The sequence below is a fragment of the Zalophus californianus genome, chromosome 14 (genome assembly GCF_009762305.2).
Source record: "Zalophus californianus isolate mZalCal1 chromosome 14, mZalCal1.pri.v2, whole genome shotgun sequence".
Taxonomy (NCBI): domain Eukaryota; kingdom Metazoa; phylum Chordata; class Mammalia; order Carnivora; family Otariidae; genus Zalophus; species Zalophus californianus.
The window spans coordinates 37,777,786-37,803,376 of record NC_045608.1 but is presented as its reverse complement, the minus strand read 5'-3'; the positions used below and the strand labels follow the sequence as shown (position 1 = coordinate 37,803,376).

General features: G+C 39.2%; 1 protein-coding gene and 1 pseudogene across 7 annotated transcripts in view; both read right to left on the bottom strand.

Moving 5' to 3' along the window:
* L3MBTL4 (L3MBTL histone methyl-lysine binding protein 4) overlaps nt 1–25,591 on the bottom strand; it is a 501,743-nt gene that overhangs the window by 386,226 nt on the left and 89,926 nt on the right. For all 6 annotated transcript variants that reach the window (XM_027577144.1, XM_027577148.1, XM_027577147.2 and 3 more), the window contains exon 4: nt 3,047–3,101. In XM_027577144.1, the coding sequence (XP_027432945.1) occupies nt 3,047–3,101 (55 nt within the window). The remainder of the gene's footprint in view (nt 1–3,046; nt 3,102–25,591) is intronic.
* Nucleotides 10,025–11,113, bottom strand: LOC113913135 (annotated as a pseudogene). The gene has a single exon (XR_004819615.1). The product of XR_004819615.1 is annotated as an aminoacyl tRNA synthase complex-interacting multifunctional protein 1-like (transcript).

Genomic DNA, 25,591 nt, shown 5'->3' with positions numbered 1-25,591 from the left:
CTACTTTTATTCTGTCTTCCATGAATTGCCTGTTCATGTCTTTTGTCTGTTTCTGCACTGAGATCTTAGTGTATCTCATTATTTCTTCTAAGTCCATTGTGTGTATGGACCTTCTGTCAGTAGTTGTAAATATTTGCTGGTTTATTTCCATTTTAATTTTTATTATGATGTTCTTTGATGTACAAAGTTTAATTTGGATGTGTATATATCTCATTTTCCTTTATAATTTCTTCTATTCTTAAAAGTTTATAAAGACCTCACTGCCCCAACACTCAACCAAACAAGTATTAGCATTAGTTAAAAAGAACACTTAAAATTTAGAAGGGGAAAAGCCCGATCATTCATCAATCTGAAGAAATTAGCTGTTTTTATCTTGGAGACTTCAAATGTAGAGGTCTGGAATTACGGAGTGATTGACAATACTAATTGGATACCTTCAGTCATAAATAATTATTAACAAATAATACTTACTAAAACAAACCCTTTTCTTAGGGGTATCCAAGACAATTGTTAAAATTTTTGAATCACCAGGAATACTGTAGCTGAGAGAGTTTCCAAAAGAACCAAACAAAATTAATCTCAGGGCATGACTATGTCAGGAAAAATCTAGTTCAGCCAGTTCCCATGGACACAGAGGGCTATATTACACAGCATGAGCACCTTAATTACTAGCAGTTATCTTTCCCATCACATTTCTAAGCAAGATTCATTTTCTCTACTTTTGTCTTAATAGCTACAAAGAAGGGAGAACATTAAATAACATGTACAGCAGAAAGGACATAAGCTTTAGAATTACTAGATGTGGGTTCAAATCCTGGATCCACCATTCACTAGTTGTTTACCCTAAAGAACTCAAAGGGCCTCTCAAATCTTCATCATCTATAACACGGGAGTCAGTATTAGTGGCACAGATTGTGCTCTTAATAAATTATTTTGTAATGATTTCCAAAGAAATGCCTTCCTTGTTGTAAAATCAGGACTAAGAATTAAGCGTTTCTTTTTCAACACAATCTTTCTGTTCACATATAAGTATGTATGTATACATTTCTTTTGCTTTCCTTTTGTTATTATTTTTAAGACATAGGTAAGTGACTAAATCTTTTTTTTGTTTTGTTTTGCAAGAAGCCTAGAGAAAAAAAAATTAAACAATTTTCAGAAATTATAGGAAGAAAATCCCCACTGTACTATTACAATAATAGGCAACTAAGGGAACTGTTTCCTTCATCCCACTAAAAGCAGTACCTCAAAAGCCCCTCAAATAATTCAATTTCCATTTCCACTAGCATTTTATTGCATCTATATGCACAAACTAAATCCCAACCTTCTTCTAACCATGGAGCTATGTTCAATAGTTGAGGCAAACAGCAACAACCTCAGATTTGAGAATAAACCACGGGTGAAACTTTTGAGAATGGACCACTGACCATAAAAACTAGTCTGACAATGGAAGAACAACAGCAAAAAGCCACTTTCTATTCAAACTGGAAAACTATTTACAATAAACATATATTTGGCTATAATGGAACTATTAAATACTAAATTACTAAAAAATCTTAGTTTTGAGGACCGAACATTCTTAAATTGTTGGCCTAACTGTGTCTTCTTTTTCTAGAATAAATGTTGCAACAACCATGGAATAAAAGAATCTAAAGCAATTTGCATTTGTGTGAAAATATAGCTGCAGAGGAGAACAACAACATAATAAATCACAACCTCTCTCTTACAAGAAAAACATAACGTTTAAAAAAGCCCCACTGTTAGGGCCAGGTACAATCCAAATTTATTTCTAGAATTCCAGTGTTGCATAACTAAAGTGTATTTCAATGGAGCTGAACATCAAGTTACATAATTACCAAATTACGGCATTCTATTTTGCTTTTTCAGCAAAGAACATGATGGGACTGGCTGACAGCAAGAGAAGAAAAGAATTTAAAGCAGCATATTTTGCTTATAGCAGAAAACAACTTTTATTTTAAAAGCATTTAGATGGAAGATCACAAATTTTCAGTATTTTGTCCCAAAACTAAGCAATATAAAATGGTCTTTAAAAACCTCAAATTTTGCTTGTCATTTTTTCAAGGTATTTTTAGTTGTTTCCATTGTTTATTAAAAAAAGCTTATTCAACAAATATTTAAGATACTTTTAAAATGTCATTAGAAAATATGTATCAAATGTATATGCTTCCTTCCCACGGAGAGTAGCATAAATGTTGGGACATTCAGCTACATTTTACAGAAAATTTAGTAACAGTTGTCTACTTGTGTAGCAATAATCATAAAATAATGGAATAGATATTCCAGGAAAATACCATCTGCATTTGTTGATTTAAGTTTAAAACATCAGAAGGATGCCTGAGTGGCTCAGTCGGTTAAGCATTCAACTCCTGATTTTGGCTCAGGTCATGATCTCACGGTTGTGAGATCAAACCCTGTGTTAGGCTCCGTGCTGGGCATGGAGGCTGCTTAAGATTCTCTCTCTCCTTCTCCCTCTGCCCATTCCCCCACCTTTTGCTCTCTTAAAAAATAAATAAATAATAAATTTAAAACATCAGTAAATTAGCTGAATATTAAAAAGCTCTTATCTAAAACTTATTGGTGTATTAATAACCAGAATGAGGGATATTCATTTTAGAGCAAATGTACAATCTCCTCTAAAACATGACTTCAATGGAAGAGCACAAATGCACTCATTAGAAGATTAAACTACTCTGAGAAGAGCTCAAGCAAAGAATTATAATAAACTAAGTAGCATCTCTTATTGTCTTGTTCTCAGGGAAGGTTTACAAATTGGAAGTTGTTTTACTTAAAACAGTTTAAAAGGCAAATAAATGAGGTCAGAGATTCAGAATTTTTCTTGATGTACCTATTCAGAAATCCTAGATGACTGATAAAGTCTACAGGAGAGAATGCAACACAATGTCAATAAATGATACTATGATTATTAGACTTAAATTAATAAACCTAAAACAACTAAAGCTATCTGATAAAAACTTCTTTTAAAAGTTATTCATTGTGTACTAAAACTGTAAAAGATGGTGATGATTACCGTGACTCAACAGGGTTGCACCATCCCTGGGCTTCTTTTCTTCCTCAGCTTGCTCCTAGAACACAGAAAACGTGGCTTAGACCATATTTCTGGATAATACACCGGAAACAAACTTTTCTGTGTGCAGGAAGCCACGCCATGAAAAACACTGGAAAGACGGGGACAATACATCAGCTGCCAGTGCCCTCGGGTGGTGTGCAAACTCCAGTGGGCATGCAATGATCATTTAGACATGGGAGGCATCCTTTATTACGGTCTTAATTCTTTGTTGGCTAAAATAGGAGAGAGACTAAGGTTCAATAACAGTTAATACCGAAGTTGATAAGGGAGCCCCCCTGCTGCCTGGGGTGGCAGTCGTGCTAGAGGCAGGCTGATGGAAGAGGCAAGTCCACACCAGAGCCAAGCCCTCCAACGTCCTTCAGCCTACTGGCATCTAGGACAGTTTATTAAGGTTCAGTCAAGATTACACTATCTAATCTTAGCCAAACTAACCTGCAGAGAAGAGACAACGGACTTCAAGGGATTGCTCTGAAAAAAACCACAGACTGAATATGACAAACAGCACAAGCGCCCAACAGGAACATGGCAGAGCTTCTCTCTACAGAGCAAGCAATTCATCAGACACTCTTGTAGCAACTCTGGAAGGAAGGCTGACCACCTAACAAAGACTAAGGGGATAACTTCTTTTTGAAAGATACTCAGAGTAGCAAAGAGCTTTTGTTAATGGGTATCCAGAAATGGGTTTCATTTAAATAATTTTGTGGCCATAAACAATGTATGCCCCCTACACAAACTCTCACAATTATACATTTACAACATTTGGGAACAGTTTCCCAATTTCAGAATCCTCCAAATGAAGGGTTTCATAGGGTTTTGAACTTACTTTTTGAAATATAAATATGCAATATTTTTGATTGGTTCCCAAGAAAAACTGATTGTCATCAGAGAAGATGAAAATTCAGCAGATGAAATACATAAAAACCTTCACATAATTGATGGGAGATGCTGAGAAATGAGAGTCATGACTTAGCAGGCTTGGCGAACGATCATTTCTTCAAGTTAGTTCTATATATCTTTGGGATAGATCTTAAGCTATGACAAGTGTGCCTGATTGCCCCAGTTTTCCCCCAGACTGATCTAGTCAGTCACAGCACTGAGGTCCCATGTGTGGGGAACCCCTAAGGTCTAGACAAACAGGATACTCAGTCATCCTGGCCATGACAACCATTACAACTGAACCTAAAAAACAGACTTCAGATAACGGCAACATAAAGCTCTGAATCAAGCTTTCAAAAAAGGATAATGTATATTAATATTTTCATGAGAGCAAACTTGTAACTGTTAAAATAAATACTGTTAATTTCATTTTTATATTACACAGTTTTATAATTTCTTTTTTGGTCTGTGGCTTTGAGGTACAAAATACAATTTGTGTAATAGTAAATCATACAATTTTCAAATAAACAAGTAATCCACATATATTAAGATATGTGATTAATGTTTCTTTATTGATGGGTAAGCAAACCAGGCAACCACTTGCCGATACAGCCATATACAATTGATTGTGATAAATTCCTTGAGATGCCTTAGCTTGATGTCTTTCTATACAAATCATTTGTTTTTTGAATTTGGATGGTTCAAGGTAAAACTATACATAGAAAGAAGTAATGCAGCGAAAACTTCCCCACCCTTCCTCCTCCATCCGACCAACTCACTACCTCCACCCAGTAATCACTGTCATTAGACTGTAGTATGTCCTTGCAAGGTTTTCTTTAAAAAAATACAAAGGAACATGAATATATAATCTTATTTTCTTGCTCTGATGCATGGAGGTAGCACATAATACTGTTTTTTACCTCTCTTATTTTTACAAAATACCTCAGAGATCTTTACCAGGTTATGAAGAGCATTCTCATTCTTTCTTCACAGCTGCACAATACTACACTGAATGGATATTTCATGATTTGCATAACGGGTTCCATATTTATGGATGTTTAGGTTGTTTCTAATCTTTACTTCCAGTCATATAATGCTACAGTGAAAAACTAGCACATATGTCATTTTGCATATGTGCAAGGATATCTATGGAATAACATCTCAGAGGTCAAACTCCCAAGGGATGCCTGGGTGGCTTAGTCAGTTTGGTGTCTGACTCTTCGTTTCGCCTCAGGCCATGATCTCAGGCTCATGAGATGGAGCCTCACACTGGGCTTTGCGCCCAGCATGTAGTCTGCTTGAGATTCTCTCTCTGCCCCTCCCCCTGCTCATGCTTGCTCACTGTCTCTCAAATAAATAAATAAATGTTAAAAAAAAAAAAAGAAGTGAAACTGCTGGTCAACAGAGACTCATGTTTTCCTGCTGCTAAGCCCCACATGAGCTGCCTCACTCAACAATCCCACAAGCCTTGGATCAGAGCCTGTGTTCCTATAGCCTGTCAACAGGGTGCGTTATCAAATTTTTGGATTTTTGACAAGATGATGAGTGAAAAATATCTTACTATAGTTTTAATTTCCATTTGTTTCATTAAGACAAAACTGAAGATTACTTTGTGTATTTAAAAACCATTTGTATTTCCTTTTCTGTGAAATATCTCATTTTTTAAAGGTTCATATTTTATTTATTTTTTTAATTATTATGTTATGTTAATCGCCATACATTACATCATTAGTTTTTGATGTAGTGTTCCATCATTCATTCTTTGCACCCAGTGCTCCATGCAGAACGTCCCCTCTTTAATACCCATCAACAGGCTAACCCATCCTCCCACGCCCCTCCCCTCTAGAACCCTCAGTTTCTCAGAGTCCATCAACTCTCATGGTTCATCTACCCCTCCAATTTCCCCCCCTGCTACCTTTTTATTTTTTTATACATATAATGTATTATTTGTTTCAAAGGTACACATCTGTGAATCAGCAGTCTTCTACAATTCACAGCACTCAACATAGCACATATTCTCCCCAATGTCTATCACCCAGCCGCCCCATCCCTCCCACCCCCCACCACTCCAGCAACCCTCAGTTTATATCCTGAGATTAAGAATTCCTCATATCAGTGAGGTCATATGATACATGTCTCTCTGATTGACTTATTTCGCTCAGCACAACACTCTCCAGTTCCATCCATGTCGTTGCAAATGGCAAGATTTCATTCCTTTTGATGACTGCATAATATTCTATTGTGTACATATACCACTTCTTCTTTATCCATTCATCTGTCGATGCACATCTTAGCTCTTTCCATAGTTTGGCTATTGTGGACATTGCTGCTATAAACATTGGGATGTACGTACCCCGTCGGATCCCTACATTTATATCTTTGGGGTACATACCCACTACTGCAACTGCTAGATCATATGGTAGCTCTATTTTCAACATTTTGAGGAACCGCTATACTGTTTTCCACAGTGGTTGCACCAGCTTGCATTCCAACCAACAGTGTAGGAGGGTTCCCCTTTCTCCATATACCCGCCAACATCTGTCATTTTCTGACTTGAATTTTAATTTTAGCCATTCTGACTGGTGTGAGGTCGTATCTCATTGAGGTTTTGATTTGGATTTCCCTGATGCCGAGCAATGTTGAACACTTTTTCATGTGTCTGTTGGCCATTTGGATGTCTTCTTTAGAAAAATGTCTGTTCGTGTCTTCTGCCTACTTCTTAATTGGATCATTTGTTCTTTGGGTGTTGAGATTCATAATTTCTTTAGAGATTATGGATACTAGCCCTTTATCTGATATGTCATTTGCAAATATCTTCTCCCAGTCTGTCAGTTGTCTTTTGGTTTTTGTAGACTGTTTCTTTTGCTGTGCAAAAGCTTTTATCTTGATGAGGACAAAATAGTTCATTTTTGCACTTGCTTCTCCTGCCTTTGGTGATGTTTCTAGGAAGAAGTTGCTGTGGCTGAGGTCGAAGAGGTTGCTGCCTGTGTTCTCCTTTAGGATTTTGATGGACTCCGGTCTCATATTTAGGTCTTCAACCATTTGGAGTCTATTTTTGTGTGTGGTGTAAGGAAATGGTCCAGTTTCATTCTTCTGCATGTGCCTGTCCAATTTTCCCAACACCATTTGTTGAAGAGACTGTCTTTTTTCTATTGGACATTCTTTCCTGTTTTGTCAAAGATGAGTTGACCATAGAGTTGAGGGTCCATTTCTGGGCTCTCGATTCTGTTCCATTGATCAGTGAGTCTGTTTTGTGCCAGTACCACACTGTCTTGATGATGACAGCTTTGTAATAGAGCTGGAAGTCCGGAATCGTGATGCCGCCAGCTTTGCTTTTCTTTTTCAACATTCCTCTGGCTATTCGGGGTCTCTCCTGGTTCCATACAAATTTTAGGATTATTTATTCCATTTCTTTGAAAAAAAGTGGATGGTATTTTGATGGGGATTGCATTGAATGTGTAGATTGCTCTAGGCAGCATTGACATCTTCACAATGTTTGTTCTTCCAATCCATGAGCATGGAACGTTTTTCCATTTCTTTGTGTCTTCCTCAATTTCTTTCATGAGTATTTAATACTTTTCTGAGTATAGATCCTTTGCCTCTTTGGTTAGATTTATTCCTAGGTATAGTATGTTTATGGGTGCAATTGTAAATGGGATAAACTCCTTAATTTCTGTCTCTTCTGTCTTGGCGGTGGTGTATAGGAATGCCACTGGTTTCTGTGCAATGATTTTATATCCTGCCATTTGACTGAATTCCTGTATGAGTTCTAGCAGTTTTGGGGTGGAGTCTTTTGGGTTTTTCACATAAAGTATCATATCATCTGCAAAGAGTGAGAGTTTGACTTCTTCTTTGCCGATTCGGATGCCTTTAATTTCTTTCTGTTGTCTGATTGCTGTGGCTAGGACTTCTAATACTATGTTGAATAGCAGTGGTGAGAGTGGACATCCCTGCCGTGTTCCTGACCTTAGGGGAAAAGCTCTCAGCTTTTCCCCATTGAGAATGATATTTGCTGTGGGTTTTTCATAGATGGCTTTTATGATACTGAAGTATGTACCCTCTATCACTATACTCTGAAGAGTTTTGATCAAGAAAGGATGCTGTACTTTGTCAAATGCTTTTTCTGCATCTGTTGAGAGAATCATATGGTTCTTCTTTCTTTTATTAATGTATTGTATCACGTTGATTGATTTGCGGATGTTGAACCAACCTTGCAGCCCAGAGATAAATCCCACTTGGTCATAGTGAATAATCCTTTTAATGTACTGTTGGATCCTATTGGCTAGTATTTTGGTGAGAATTTTTGCATCCATGTTCATCAAGGATATGGGTCTGTAATTCTCCTTTTTGATGGGGTCTTTGTCTGGTTTCCCCGGGGATCAAGGTAATGGTGGCCTCATAAAACGAGTTTGGAAGTTTTCCTTCCATTTCTATTTTTTGGAACAGTTTCAGAAGAATAGGTATTAATTCTTCTTTAAATGTTTGGTAGAATTCTCCTGGGAAGGCATCTGGCCCTGGGCTTTTGTTTATTGGGAGATTTTTGATGACTGCTTCAATTTCCTTAGTGGTTATAGGTCTGTTGAGGTTTTCTATTTCTTCCTGGTTCAGTTTTGGTAGGTTATACATCTCTAGGAATAAATCCAATTCTTCCAGACTATCTAATTTGCTGGCATATAGTAGCTCATAATATGTTCTTATAATTGTTTGTATTTCTTTGGTGTTGGTTGTGATCTCTCCTCTTTCATTCATGATTTTCATTATATGGGTCATTTCTCCTTTCTTTTTGGTAAATCTGGCCAGGGGTTTATCAATCTTATTAATTCTTTCAAAGACCCAGTTCCTAGTTTCATTGATCTGTTCTACTGTTCTTTTGGTTTCTATTTCATTGATTTCTGCTCTGATCTTTATTATTTCTCTTCTCCTGCTCGGTTTAGGCTTTATTTGCTGTTCTTTCTCCAGTTCCATTAGATGTAGGGTTAGGTTGTGTATTTGAGCCTTTCTTGTTTCCTGAGAAAGGCTTTTTTGCTATATACTTTCCTCTTAGGATTGCCTTTGCTGTATCCCAAAGATTTTGAACAGTTGTCTTTTCATTTTCATTGGTTTCCATGAATTTTTAAAATTCTTCTTTAATTTTCTGGTTGATCCATTCTTTCTTTAGTAGGATGCTCTTTAGCCTCCATGTATTTGAGTTCTTTCCGACTTTCCTCTTGTGATTGAGTTCTAGTTTCAAAGCATTGTGGTCTGAAAATATGCAGGGAATGATCACAATCTTTTGGTACCAGTTGAGGCCTGATTTGTGACCTACGATATGATCTATTCTGGAGAATATTCCATGGGCACTAGAGAAGAATGTGTATTCCGTTGCTTTGGGATGGAATGTACTGAATATGTCTGTGAAGTCCATTTGGTCCACTGTGTCATTTAAAGTCTTTATTTCCTTGTTGATCTTTTGCTTAGATGATCTGTCCATTTCAGTGAGGGGGGTGTTAAGGTCCCCCACTATTATTGTATTGTTGTCAATGTGTGTCTTTGCTTTTGTTATTAATTGCCTTATATAATTAGCTGCTCCCTTGTTAGGGGCATAGATATTTACAATTGTTAGATCTTCTTGTTGGACAGACCCTTTAAGTAGGATATAGTGTCCTTCCACATCTCTTATTACAGTCTTTGGTTTAAAATCTAATTTGTATGATAAAAGGATTGTCACCCCAGCTTTCTTTTGGTGTCCATTAGCATGGTAAATGGTTTTCCAACCCTTCACTTTCAATCTGGTGCTGTTTTGGGTCTAAAATGAGTCTCTTGCAGACAGCATATCGATGGATCTCGTTTCTTTATCCAATCTGATAACCTGTGTCTTTTGATTGGGGCATTTAGCCCATTTACATTTAGGGTAACTATTGAAAGATATGAATTTAGTGCCATTGTACTGCCTGTAAGGTGACTGCTACTGCATAGTGTCTGTGTTCCTTTCTGGTCTATGTTGCTTTTAGGCTCTTTGCTTAGAGGACCCCTTTCAATATTTCTTTTTTTTTTTTTTTTTTTTTTTAGGTACAAGTGACAAATATATTCCTTTTTATTGTTATTAAAGTTTTCTCAAATGTAGTTCAGTAAATGAAGTATTTTATTTTATTCCACTGTTGGTCATAGTTTGAGCCCTACACACTCCCTTCCCTTTCACCTCAAAGGGAGCTCCTTTGTATGTAGCTACACACTCATCATTAGTAAAGAGATCAGGCTGGATCTGCTCCCAAATCTTCTTCTTAGGATTCAGCTCCTTGTCAGGTTCTCCAGGAAAAGCATCAAAAACAATTCTGTCTCCAGGAACAGACCCATTAGGAGGTGCCAAGATTTCAACCTTCTCAGGTGAACTAGCACACATTACCATTGCTTGAGATACTACTCCCCTCATCTTTGCAGGTTTCAGGTTACAAAGTAAAATCACCATCCGATTTTGCATCTGTTCAAGAGGAACATGATTCACCAGGCCACTGACAACTGTTCTTGGGGCTGTTTCTCCAACATCTACTTCTTCCACATATAAAGAATCTGCATCAGGGTGTTTTCTGGCTGTGATGATACAACCAACTCGAAGATCCAGATGAGAAACATCTACTGGCTTAGAGTCAGCACTTCCTGCTACTGACTGCTGTTTTTTCTCTTTTCTCTCCTTTCACTTCAATTTTCTCTTTCATCTTCTTTTCTTCCGCTCCTCCTCCTATCTGTTCTTTGGCACCAGAAGTTATAGTTGTTATTGGTCTAGACTGTATCACATTTTCAGAAACTGTGGAATTAGCTTGCAGCAGAGTACCAGATGGAAATGGTATTTGTTTCACTCCATTTTGAATTTCTGCCTGAATTAGCTCGTTTCAATTCTTCAATTTCTTTCTTTAATTTAGCATTTTCAACTCGAAGTTTCTTCTCTTCTCTCAAAGCTGCCTGCAAAATTGCTTTCTCCTTAAGAAGAGCAACTTGCTGCTTTAAATAGTCAATAATTTGATCTGCTTCTGTACCCTTCTGTTCCAGTCTCTTCAGAACAGCACCATTACTTGCCATTTTTGCCAAGAAACAGCAGAAAATCTGTCTGTCTGATTCTGGAGTTAGCTCTTTTAATGTCCAAGCTTATAATTTATGAATCGGTGGACACAACAACCTGGGGAGCCTCACCCGGGCAGCCTCAGTCCGGAGCAGTTGGGAACACGCTCCCTTTCAATATTTCTTATAGGGCTGGTTTTGTGTTTGCAAATTCCTTTAGTTTCTGTTTGTCCTGGAAGCTTTTTATCTCTCCTTCTATTTTCAATGACAGCCTAGCTGGATATAGTATTCTTGGCTGCATGTTTCTCTCATTTAGTGATCGGAATATATCAAAACAGTTCTTTCTGGCCTGCCAGGTCTCTGTGGATAGGTCTGTTGCCAATCTAATGTTTCTACCACTGTAGGTTATAGATCTCTTCTCCCGAGTTGCTTTCAGGATTTTCTCTTTGTCTCTGAGACTCGTAAGTTTTACTATTAGATGTCGGGGTGTTGGCCTATTTTTATTGATTTTGAGGGAGGTTCTCTGTGCCTCCTGGATTTTGATGCCTGTTTCCTTCCTCACATTAGGGAAGTTCTCTGCTATAATTTGCTCCAATATACCTTCTGCTCCTCTCTTTCTTTCTTCTTCTTCTGGGATCCCAATTATTCTAACATTGTTTCATCTTATGGTATCGCTTATCTCTCGAATTCTGCCCTCATGTTCCAATAGTTGTTTATCTCTCTTTTTCTCAGCTTCTTTTTTTCCATCATTTGGTCTTCTATATCACTAATCCTCTCTTCTGCCTCATTTATCCTAGCAGTTAGAGCCTCTATTTTTGATTGCACCTCATTAATAACCTTTTGGATTTCGACTTGGTTAGATTTTAGTTCTTTTATTTCTCCAGAAAAGGTTTCTCTAATAACTTCCATGCTTTTTTCAACCCCAGCTAGTATCTTTAAAATCATCATTCTGAACTCTAGTCCCGACATCGTACTAATATCCATATTGAGTAGGTCCCTAGCAATCGGTACTGCCTCTTGTTCTTTTCGTTGAGGTGATTTTTTCCGTCTTGTCATTTTGTCCAGAGGAGAACAGATGAATGAAAGAACAAAAGGCTAACAGGGTAACAAGTCTCCAGAAAATATACACTAAACAAATCAGAAAAGACCTGAAACCTGGAGAAAAGAAAGGGAAAGAAAGAAAAAAGAAAAAGATAAAAACAAACAAAAACAAAACTAAACCAAAAAAAAAAGAATATGATCAAATATGATCAGGCTAGCGCCTAAATCAGTGCCACACACTAGATTTTGGGTGTATTTTGGTCTGTTAGAAGAAAGTGCCTCCCAAAATTTTAAAGAAAGAAAAACTTATATATGTACAAAAATAAGGGTTAATACGATAAGAGATGGGATGTGAGTATAAAGACGAAAATTATAAAAGATTTTATAGAATGAACTGATAGATAAGAAGTTGGTTGAAAAAAGAAGAGGATTTAAAAAAAAAAGGCGGAGGAGAGAATGTAATCAGGCAGGAGACTAGAACAAAGCCATACACTAGAGATTTAGGGTATATTTTGATCTGTTAGAAGAAACTGTATCTCAAAATTTTAAACAGAGAACAATGTATATATATATACCAAAAATCAGGTTAACTACTATGAAGTGATAGAATATGACTCTAAAATTGAAAAATAAAAAAGATTTTTAAAAAAGGCATTGATAAGATGTTGTTTGAAAAAGGGAAAAAGAAAAATCCAAAAAAAAAAAAGAGAGAAAAGAAAATTTAAAAAATTAACTTTGCAAGACTAAAGAATCAGGGAAAAAAAAGCCATGAGTTCTATGTGCAGTATTCCCCTAGCGCTGGAGTTCTGACGTTCTCATTGATCGGTAAACTTGGTCTTGGCTGGCCGTTCTCCTTTATCTTCTGGGGGAGGGGCCTGTTGCTGTGGTTCCCAAATGTCTTTGCCGGAGGTGGAATTGCCCCGCCCTTGCCGGGTCCAGACTAAGTAATCTGCTCGGGTTTGCTCTCAGGAGCTTTAGTTCCCTGCAAGCTCTCCGTACAGCTTTGGAGGACGAGAGTGAAAATGGCGGCCTCCCAATCTCCGTCCCGAAGGAGTCACGAACTTGGGGCCCCACTCCTCAGTGTGCCCCCAGAGAAAAGCAGTCAGTCACTCCCATCTCCCTGGTCTCCGGCCACACTCCGTTCTCACAGGCCTGTGACCAAGCGTTTCTATCTCTGACACCCGACTCGGTGTGGAGTCTCCAAACCTAGCAGATCCCTGCAGTGCCCTCCCACACCACTCCTCCCGGGAGAAGAAAGGGAGTCTCCCCAGATCTGCCGTTTGTTGGGTCCCTGCTGGAGGAGCAGTGGCCTGACTGTGCCGCGGATCACAGTTTATGGCAACCCCGAGCTGAAAACCCACCCCTTGTCTCCGTCTCTGCAGCCGACTTCCCCGCTCCGATACCTGGGAGCTCTGCCGCACTCAGGCACCCCCAGTCTTTCTGTGACCCCGAGGGTCCTGAGACCACACTGTCCCGCGAGGGTTCCACCCCCAGCTTAGCCACTGGAGCGACATCCCTCAGCGGAGCCGACTTCTAAAAGTTAACGATTTTGTGCTCCGTGGCTCTATCACTTGCCAGAAGCCGCCGACGGAGGCCCCCTCCCCCACCGTCTATCCTCCCAAATATCACCTCGGATTCCTTTCTCCGCACGTCCTACCTTCCATAAAGTGGTCGCTTTTCTGTTCAGAGAGTTGCTGCTATTCTTCTCTTCGATCTCCTGTTGAGTTCGTAGGTGTTCAGAATGGTTTAATCCCTATCCAGCTGAATTCCTGGGACCAGAAGAAATCCAGGTCTCCTACTCCTCCGCCATCTTGCTCCGCACCCCCCCTCCCCACCGTGAAATATCTTTTTACATCCTTGGTCCATTTTCTATTGGAATGATTACTCATCTTTGGGTCTTGGTAAATTAGGAAGATTAATCTTTTGTCTACATTATGAGATGCATTATTTTTCTCCCAGTTTGTCATTTATCTTTTTTACTTTTTTATGGTATTTTTTTTAATATGCAGAGATTTTTGTTGTTTAAGAAAGGAAATTACCAAACTTTCTTTCACGTCTTCTAGATTTGAATAATAGTTAGAAAATCCTTTTCCACTCCCAAATTAAAAAAACCTTCTACTTTGTTTATGTCTGTTACATTTATGGTTTATTTCTTTTTTTTTAAAGATTTCATTTATTTATTTGACACAGAGAGATAGCCAGAGAGGGAACACAAGGAGGGGGAGTGGGAGAGGGAGAAGCAGGCCTCCCGCGGAGCAGGGAGCCCGACGTGGGGCCTGAACCCAGGACCCTGGGATCATGACCTGAGCCGAAGGCAGACGATCAATGACTGAGCCACCCAGGCGCCTATGGTTTATTTCTTATATTTGAATCTTTGATAAATCTGAATTTGAGCCAGGATATAGTGTGAAGTAAATATCCAATATTTTTGCCAGGTGGCTATTTACCTATCCCAACATGTGTGTACTATATACTAAACTCCCATGTGCATTTGTTTCTTCTTCTGGTGTTTCTCTTCTGTTTCTTTAGCTTATCTTTTCAGTTAACAGTGACACAGTGTTTTAATTATGACAACCTTGTATTTTAATATGATTCCTTAGGCTATTTCATGTTTTACACACAATAAGCAAGTTCTTTTCTGTTCAAGTTTTAGAGTCAGGCATCTGAGGGTCCAATCCCCAATCCACCTTACTAGTGGTGTGATGCTGAGCAAGTGATTTCATTTCTGTGAGCCTCAGTTTTCTAATCTGTAATTTGGAGATAATCGTAACTTCCTTACTGAATTTAGATCCATGGGTAAAGCCTTATTGCAGCACATGACACGTAGCTCCCCATGGTAGCTGTCAGGTGTTCTGCCAGATTTCACACCACCAAGAATATATCCAGACTTCATAAAAATTAAGTTAGCCTACCTATTTGTGTTTACTGATTGCAGAAACATATCTCAAATGAACAGAATCTCTGATGAAAGAAGAATTCTGAGGGGAGAGTAGAGAAAGAATCTTTAAACCCTAACCAAATTAATTACCTATTTAAAAAACATTTATTGAGGGTGCCTAGCTGGTTCAGTTGATTAAGCGGCTGCCTCTGGCTCAGGTCATGATCTTGGGGTCCTGGGATCAAGTCCTACATCGGGCTCCCTGCTCTCCCTCTGCTCCTCCCCTCTGCTTGTGCTCTCTCCCTCTCAAATAAATAAATAAAATCTTTAAAAATAAGTAAATAAATAACATTTATTGAGCAATTATTATATAACAGGAACTGCAGTGGGTTTTAGACACAAATGAAACACAACATCCAGTGTTTATGCACTGACCACCCATGATCTGATAGGAGTTTACTACTGAATGGCTGATTAAGGAAAGAATAAAGACTTAAATGTACTCTGCTGTCCCCCACTCCTTATCACATTCTCACCTCTACTGTGACAACCCTGCACTCGCGTGTTCCCCCTGCACCACTCTGGCCTCGCCTCTGCCTCCCTGCCTTCCTGCCTCTTGTGTGCAACCATCCCGGCTGCTCTCCAGAGCTTCCCTCCTGCCCACTCCTGTCCTGTTCGCTCTGACACCTACCAGACCAGACCACTCTCAGTCTCACAGACGAGATGACCAACTGATCCACACCTCCCTCCACCAGGTTGCAAAGTGCAGATCCTAAGCCCTTTGATTACCTTACAATATATGACTCCAACTTAGCTGACTAAAGCCAAAGGATCTCCTGCTGGCCTTGAAAGAGCAGGCTGCCAGGCTGTGAAAGTGCCCGTGACAAGGAACTACAGGGCCTCTTGGATCCAAGACCGTCCCTTGCTTGACAGCCAGCAAGAAAGCAGGAACCTCAGTCTTATAACTACAAGGAACAGAATTCTGTTGACAACCATATGAGCGTGAAAGAGGCCACTGAGCCCAAAAAAAGATTTCAGTCAGGCCAACACTTTGATTTTACCCTTTGAGACCCTATGCAGAAAATCCATTTAAGTCATGCCTTGATGTCTGACCTATGAAAAATGTGAGGTAATAATAAATAGCTGTTTTAAGCCACTACATTGAAGGTAATTTGTTAAGCAGCAATAGAAAACTAATACATGCTTACTTATTCTTTAGGAGTTAACTTGGGGAGCTTTCTTTGCTCCTACTTCCTCCTCCCCTCTCCACCCATGCAAATTAGGTAACCTACTGAAGCCTGGAAATATCATTTACAAATCTCTACTATTGTACCTATCACATTGCACTACCATCATCTATCTTACTGGTCTCACCTACTTGGATGAGCTTACTGAAGGCAGACAGTATCTTAACCATCTCTCATCCCCAAATCATAACTTGGCACCTAATCTAGCTCAACAAATATTTGATGAATGAAGGTATGAATTCAAGTACTTTTCTACCTAGCCAATTTCACATCCAAGGATATCATGGATATCTTTATACAATTAACACAATAGCATCCTGATAAAACTATAATCAAGCACTTCTCAAAATTTAATATCCATATGAATCACCTGGGTATCTTGTTAAAATGCAGACCCTAATTCCACAGGTCTGGGATGGAGCCTGAGATTACCAGTTTCCAACAAGCCCCTGCTGATGCCACTGCTGAAGGTCTACGGACCACAGCATGAGCCACACAGCACCATTTACCAGGCAGGGAGTGGAAGGAGAAAAGCCATAACCCAATCCCATCTACCTCTGTTCTACTGCATGTGAAATGATGAACTGAATCGGTCTAATTTCCTAAGGCAGCTCTTTACCCCAATTTCATCCCTTTTTACCCACTCAATACACAAGAAATTTACATAATTCAAAACACCACCAGTCTCTTCTCATAAAGGTTCTACTGCAAAAACTGAAATGGTAACAAGAAATAATATTCAAGAGTTGATTACGTGAGCACAACAGTTACTGAAGCATTTTTTTAATCACTGTATCATTCAAATATAAAAAGAAATATATAATATGCTGTCACTCTGTTAGTAGATTAGGATGTTTGGTTCACACTTCTTTATTTGCTACTGAAATTCTGCCTAGATAGAAGAAACATATTCCTCTGAAAAATAACACTACCTCTCACTTCGGAGTTAAATTACCCAAACTCCTCATGTCCGTATGTTTTTTAGATGAACCAAGGTTATAGATATGTAGACATACACCTGAAACAGCACAATTTTGTACTTAAGAGAATGTTTCTCTTAAGATACACTGACCTCATTTTTTGGACAATTTTGTAAGTAAAAGAGGATTTAATATCATACAATAGAACAGAAAAAATGCTGAATTTCGGAGAAGGTGGCCTAAGGCCAAATCCCAACCCCACCTACAAAAGTATGTAATTGCGAACAAATGACATATATTATCTGGACCTAATTTCTCTTGTCTATAAAATAAAGGGATTGGACTAAATATTCTCCAAAGTTCCTGCTAGTTTTAACATTCTTTGCTTCTGTCTGAGCTAATTAATTATTTCATAAAGGTAATAAATCCACACTGCTATTAATGAATAGAGAGTTAATTAAAAAAAAAGAAAAGAAGGAAAAATGAGCACTTTTCCTTATCTTCCCAGACAGAACACTTAAGGAAATCAGTATGAATTGAGAAAAATAAAACCATTACTGTGATTTCTCAGGTTTCAAACTTTAGTTCTGAAAACTGAAAATAAAGCTTTAGGGGGAAAAAATAAAGAAACCCAGCACTCTGAAAAAGGGGAGATAGTGGTTCAAGGAACATAAAATAAGTCTTTGCTATGGTACATTCCATTTGCCAATTTAAAATGCATCATTTTGGAAGAGAGGATTTTAGGTGGGAAAATAACCAACAAGGCTTCATGTTCTGTTACCTCCTGGATGCATCATATACTTTTACCACAAGTTACAGTGATTTTTCTAATTAATCAGTGTCTACATTTCCCTATCTATGAATTCCAATCAAGGAAGCAAAACAAAGGCCTTTCACTCACTGATCTGTGATTAGCAATTTCAAGTCCTCACCTTGGAACTACCATATACTGCCCGTGCCTCTCTCAACCTCAGACCAGTTCCTGGAGCATAGGAGGACTATCCAGCAACCATCGGTCCTCTTCCATGAGAATAGAGGGTGACACCTATTGGTTTCATGGACTATGGGAAACACTGAAATCCCCTTTGGTAACTCCAGTAATAAACTAGCATTGGAATTTCACTTGCTGTCTCAAGTTCACTTTCCAAATTCTCTTTTTCTCTGATCCAGTGTGGGTGACAAACTAATAAAGACAAATGAAATTAACCTTTCCGATTTAAAAAAAAAAACAGGAAAGGATTGCTTTCCATTGTTCTCCTGGAATTCTGATGCAGACAGAAAGAAGGAAATGATCTCATTTTATTCAAATATTCAATAACATAATCTCTGGATGAAATCTCTCTCTAGGATTTGTATTCATCGTGTTTTTTATTTTCAGTATTTTATAATGTGACATTTTGGGGGTTTGTGGACCGGGAAACTAATTCCTAGAGATAGCCAACAACTTGCCTGGATCATGCCTTTGAAATGGAAACCAACCAATCCTGAGTCCATTCCCCCTCGCCCCTATCATGTTCCTACAGTCTGAGAGGCTATGCTCCAGTCCTAAATTTTCCCAGGGCCAGGTACCAGACAATCAGAGACATCCCCCAAGACAGAAACTAGAGAAATTATTCAAACCAGCCAATCCTAAACCTCCTTAGTTTCCTGATCCTCTTCATCCATTCATTCTTATAAAAAACACAATAAAGGCTCTTGCCCACATTTTCCCCTCAGTCTTTCTGCCCCTGAACAGGCTGGCGCTACCTGGTATAGCACTGCATGGTGTGCTGTGCTTCCCCCTTGGGAAACATGAGTAACTAATTTTTCAGTGGCAGTTGTCTATAGATCTGTTAGCCTCCCTCTACTTGAATAAAAACAAAATCCCAGGTATATTTTAAAACAGTATTGGCCAAGAACTTCCACCAAAAAGAAAAAAGCGAAAACATCTAAAATAGCTTTATAAACATCCCCTTTCTATGGTTCCCCCATATATAAATGAATTCTATTGGCTGATGCAAACTAGTATATCTGTCAAGTGTAGGGCAACAAAATGATAAAAAAAAATTAAGTACTACTGAAGATTAAGAAACTAATATAGCCCTACCCTAAATATTTTCTCAATATTTATTTAAGGATTTTACAGAAAATTTAATTACACTATGCCCAAGTCAAAGCCAACAATGGCCCCTTCCTCCAGTATATCAAGTTCAGCAGACACAATATCAAGTACAAATTCCTCTGCTCTGCCATCAAGACTCTCAAAGCTTAGCCACTCACGTCCATTCTAGTCATCTTACTATTTCATTATGTACCAAATCTCAGACTCACTGAAATGTAAAGACCCTTAAGATCTTTTAATCTAAGACTTGTTCTATAAACAAAGAAACTGAGCCCCAGTCTGGTGAAGGACTTGTCCTTGTTCATAGAGCTAATTACCACCAGAGCCAAAGACTAAAATCCAAATATTCTGACCCCCAGCCTAACACTCATTCTACAAAACTGCCAATAGCAACATCTGCTCAGTCAGACAAGTCATTATACTACCGTCATTTATCACATACACCATATTTGCTTCCAACCCCAGACTTTGCTCATGCTGCTTCCTTGGCCCAGATGATCCCTCCTCTAACCCTTCAACTTCCTTCTCTCTCAAGGTTAGTTGCCTAGATAGCACCCAGATATTAAAACACAAAGAAGTTGTATTCTCTCATATGCATCTTACCAGGTTAGATTATTTTACCAGGTTGGACTTAAGAACCATTTGTTACAACAGCATTAAATATGTGTTAGATAAACTGTATTTGTTAAGTACATTAAATAAAGCATTAAATATACACATCTTAGATACTCTCATCTTTCAAAGCCAAGACTTGAGCCCCCAATAATTCTACCTTTCTCTGAAGGCTGAATGTACCTAGGAGTACTCATGTGCATAAGCAATTAGTTGTCTCACATTTTCCTATATAAGTTAGTTATTTTCTATTCAACAATAAATTTGTTTTTCAGATTTATTCAGATCCTTTAGAGAATAAATGTCTCATATTTCTATTTCTTGAAGTTTAGACTTCACTAAACAGATACAGATTCATAGATTTTAAGAGGTTCAGAGGAAGAGGAAGAATGGGAACAAATATTCATCTAGTATCAGATATTTAACACAATTATTTTATTTTTCTATAGTCAAATAAAATTTCCTTTTATTTAGGAAACTTGCATTTTTATGTAGGAAATCTGAAATTTTACAGCCTACACATGGTTTGGGGTCTCATGCCCAGAACACCCACTATGCACACAAAACACCTGTGAAATCACCTTAAAAGAAATGCTTAGTTTCCCCAATTATCATGTACCTACACCCTGCCAGTCAATTCTAACGGTGGTGAGTGGAAAAGGATAACAAATGGCACTGAAAAGGACACCTATCTTCACGTTGGATGCACGAAGAAGCATGACATGTTAAGGAATCTACCAGAGCCAGGGCAACTCCCCTCTTCAAACCTGTGGCAGCACTGTGGGCCAGCCCAGTGAATGAAGCTCATCCAAGTGACAGATGTCGGTAAACAAAAGCATCAGACGTGTAATAAAGCCTAAGCAAAAGGAACACTCATGCAGATGATGTTAGAGAGAGTATACCCTGGGGTGACCTCTCTGGAAGATGATATAAAAGTTTTATCAAGATGTTAAACGCACATATTCTTAGTATGATGAGTCTACTGATAAGATTTTATCTGTGAATCAACTACAAAAGCATACCAAAATATATGAATAAGAACATTTGGTTTTAACACAGCAGATAACAACAAAAACTAAAAATCATCTACTTGTTTAGGGAAGGGTACTATTTAAATAGATTATGGTATATTCACAGAGTGGAATACTAAGCACCACTGAAAACAGTGACATGATCTGCATGTGTTCCAAGACATACATGCTTAAGTGCAAAAAAAAAAGAAAAAAAAAGGCAAGATACAGGACAGGAAGTAGAGTATGAGCCCATTTGGGATACATGTATGCATGTAGTAGGTATTATGTATGTATGTATGTGTACATAAGGGTTTGGATTTTTTAGCTTCCTATTTTTGCTTTTGATTCCTATATAGATACATGAGGAAACATAAACAGGGGTCACACCTTTAAATAAAGATTTGAGAGTGGTGCCAAGGTGGCTCAATCAGTTAAGCGTCCGACTCTAGATTTCAGCTCAGCTCATGACCTCAGGATCCTGAAATCAAGCCCTGAGTCAGATTCAGCAATGAGCGTGGAGCCTGCTTAAGATTCTCTCTCTTTCTCTTTGTGCCCCTCTCCTGCTCTTTCTCACCTTCTCTTAAAAAAAATAGGTAAATAAAAGATTTGGGGATTTAGCATGTGTGTGAGTGGGTATAGTAGAGAATTTTCTTCTTATTTTCACACTATTTGTACTATTTGCACTAATAGTATAATACTAATAGTACTATTTGTACTATTTTTTTAAACTATACACCTGTATATTGAAAAAATATAAAGAAATGCTTTTGAAATTCTATGAAGAAATACATAGAAAATTCTAGTATAAGAAGATATTCGTTGACAGATATTATTATCAACATCTGGAAATTACTAGATATTGAAGATATGAAATTACTACCTCAAAAACAGATGTTTAGAAAGTACCCAATTGTTCATTAGTTTTATGTTTAATGTGCTTAATCTAGCAATGCTGTTTTGCTTAGTTGGCTGGAAATGTCACCTGTAAAATCATATGGGTAACCCAGAAAGTAAAGAATATTAGTGATATTTCAAGAAAATTTCAAACATGATTTTAGTAATGAAATTCAATCATGACTGCACCCCTCTCTCCACAGTGAATGCAGACACGGATGTAAATCAGCTTACTATATTAAACTACAAATTTAACTAATTAAAGTGGACACTGTAACTGACAACGAGCCCCTAACTGACAGTATAATGTGGAATTCATCCTAAATGTACATCTTTTCTACTATCGTATGTGAACATTCCTTAAAATAATTACATGTTCCAAGCACCTCGAAACTCAAATCGGTAGTATGGCCCTTTGAAATATCATTATCTTACTATGATCAAAGAAGTCCACTTGCCTGGAGATGCCATTAAACACCAGGAACATCATTCAACTGATACTTCTGGAAATCCAGCCACACAAGGCACCACACTCAAACAGCACCTATATTAAGTGTTGAGCACTTTTGGAGTTCAAAAATGGGAAAATCCCAACATGGAAAGGAAATAATGGTAAAGTTACTGGCATCAAGTTAGAAACCAAATTAGGCTTCAAGAGAAAACTGGGATTTGTGCCAACACAGAAAAGACAGAAGGTTGAATATTCATGTTGTAGAGCAAGATAATGGAAGTGCTGAGAAGGGACGGTAATAATTTCAGCAACTTGACCAGAAATGATACTGAGAAAAGGTAGCAAATATGTTTGGACAGGAGATGTGGTCTCCAATATTAAACTCAAAAATGTAAGAAATATGCAGCAGCCAATACTGATTAACTAGGCCTTGTTATTTCCCTTGAACAGTGGTTCTCAAACATGAGAGCATACCACAATCACCTGGAAGGCTTATGAAATGCAAACTGCTCAGCCCCAGCCCCAGCAGATCTGATCCAGTAAGTCTGGAGTAAAGCCCAAGAAACTGCATTTCTAACAAACCCCAAGGTGCCACGCTGCTATTCTAGAGATCACAGCTGAAGAACCGCTATCCAAGAACAACTGTGAACACATCAAATACCTTGTCTCCTCAGAGGGCACAACACAACAAACGCAAAATGCTGAGAAAAATGGCATCCTCACATAAGTTGAGACAGATGCAGGTCTTCCTAAGTCTGGTACAAGGAACCCCTTTGAAGCAAGTTCTCTGGGGTACATTGAGAGTAGTCAACTCTCACAGAACTGAGATGAAGCCAATCTGGACCACAGAGGGAACCGGACCTTGGCTCCACGTTAACCACCTCACCTCCCAGTGAGGCTGATCCAAAGGAAACAGTTCTGTGACTGGACACAGACCTACAGTTAACATCTAAAACCAACTGTGGATAAGATCATCCCTTGACATGTCTTCTTAATGCCTGGAGTTCATCAAACCATACTTAACCTGACATCAAACTGAAGAGTGTATGACACTGAGAACAGGAAGGGATTCTGTAGCAGCCCAAGGATCCAGCCCCACTGTGGCTGCCCCAGGATAGAGAGCCAGAGCTATGGTTCCAGTAGGTTCTGCTACCACTCCGTGGGAGACCCGAGGGGCTTTGAAGCAACTTGGTGCCTCCTGAGGTGCAACAGAGAAGCTAACTTGTTGGATGCAGTCTTGTTTCTGGGGAGAAATCTAGATTCAAATTCAGAGGAATGGGAGCCGCATTCAGTTGGGACAGGAATACAGGAACTGCTGACTGTTAGAGCCTTCTAGAAGAATGAGCTGGAATACCACTTTCCAAGTTCTGCTGGAACCAGAACCCCGGGACAGGGAAAAGATGGCGGAGGAGTAGGGGACTCTATTCCAACTGGTCCCCGGAATTGAGCTGGATATCTACCAGACCACTCTTAACACCCACGAAATCAGCCTGAGATTTAAGAAGACAGATCTGGATCTCCACAAACAATATCGCAGACAGTTGGTTTTGAGGTACGAAGTGGGGAGCCGTGATTCTGTGGGCAGATATGGGAGGATAAACGGCAGAAGGAGGGAGCCTGGCCAAGGGGATCCTACACCACCGGTTAGTGACAGCCTCCTGCACTGGAGACGGGGCACAGACACGCAGACTGGTAGTGGCGGGGAAAGGAATTTAGGGCAGCCCCCCAAACGGAAACTGGATTGGCGGGACTGCACGTGCGAACTGGGGGCGGCTGGTGGTTTTAGAAGCACAAAGGGCAGAGACAAGTCCCGACCTGGAGGCGAAACTGAGAGCGCCGCTGAGGGGCGCACAACCCAGGATGCTGCAGTTTATAAAAGCACAGACAGAAATGGAGACAATGTGGCCTGGAGAGCTCACTGAAGAACAGACTGCGATCTCTCTGCTCTGAGGCAGAGGGTTGGAAACGATCTCTTCTGCTTTGACTCTCGGAAGAGACACAGAAAGCCACCAGGGAAAGCCACCAGAGAACAAAAGCACCCAAAAAACGGTTTCCACTGAGCCCATCCCCCACCACAGGGGGCAGGGGAACTCTGCCCAAAGAGGGCTGCCCAAGTAACACCACAGCAGGCCCCTCCCCCAGAAGACAAGCTAGGAAAACAAAAGGCCAGCAACCCTAATGTCCCTAGAAATCAGGTGCATCTTCCTTCGGTTGTGGTCAATAATTTAGACTCTATACATTCCCTCAACCACCCCTCAACAGAATGGCTAGGAGGAGGAACCCCAAAATAGGAAAGACTTAGAGACTATGACTTATGCCACAGATTTACAAATGGATACAGATATAACCAAGATGGCGGAGATGGAATTCAGGGTAGCAATTGTGAAGACTATAGCTAGGATGGAGAAATCGATTAATGGCAACATAGAGTCTCTAAGGGCAGAAATGAAAGCTGAATTGGCAGAAATTAAAAATGCTATCAATGAGATCCAATCTAATCTATATGATCTAATAGCTAGGGTAAGCCAAGCAGAAGAACAAATTAGTGATTTCGAAGACCAATTAATAGACAAGAAGGGAAAAGAGGAGGCCAGGGAAAAACAACCCAGAATCCATGAAAATAGAATCAGAGAAATAAGTGACACCATGAAATGTTCCAATGTAAGAATTACTGGGATCCCTGAGGGGGTGGAGAGAGGGAGAGGACTAGAAGATATATTTGAACAAATTGTAGCTGAGAACTTTCCTAATCTGGGGAATGAAACAAACATTCATGTCCTAGAGGCAGAGAGGACCCCTCCCAAGATCAAGGAAAACAGGCCAACACCCCAGCATGTAATAGTAAAACTCGCAAACCTTAGAACCAAGGAAACCATCTTAGGGGCAGTTAAGGGGAAGAGATTCCTTATGTACAGAGGTAGGAACATCAGAATAACATCAGACCTATCCACAGAGACCTGGCAAGCCAGAAAGGCCTGGCAAGACATATGCAGGGTACTGAATGAGAATAACATGCAGCCAAGAATACTTTATCTGGCAAGGCTGTCATTTAGAATGGATAGAGAGATGCAGAGCTTCCAAGACTGGCAGAAACTGAAAGAATATGTGACCACTAAGCCGGCCCTGCAAGAAATATTAAGGGGGGTTCTGTAAAAGGAGAAAGACCCCAAGAATGATATAGAACAGAAATTTAGAGGGACAAGCTATAAAAACAAGGACTTCACAGACAACATGATGACAATTAATTCACATCTTTCAATAATCACTCTCAACGTGAATGGCCTAAATGCTCCCATAAAACGGCACAGGGTTGCAGACTGGATAAAAAGACAGGACCCATCCATATGCTGTCTACAAGAGACTCATTCTGAACCTAAAGACATAGCCAGACTGAAAGAAAAGGGATGGCGATCCATCTTC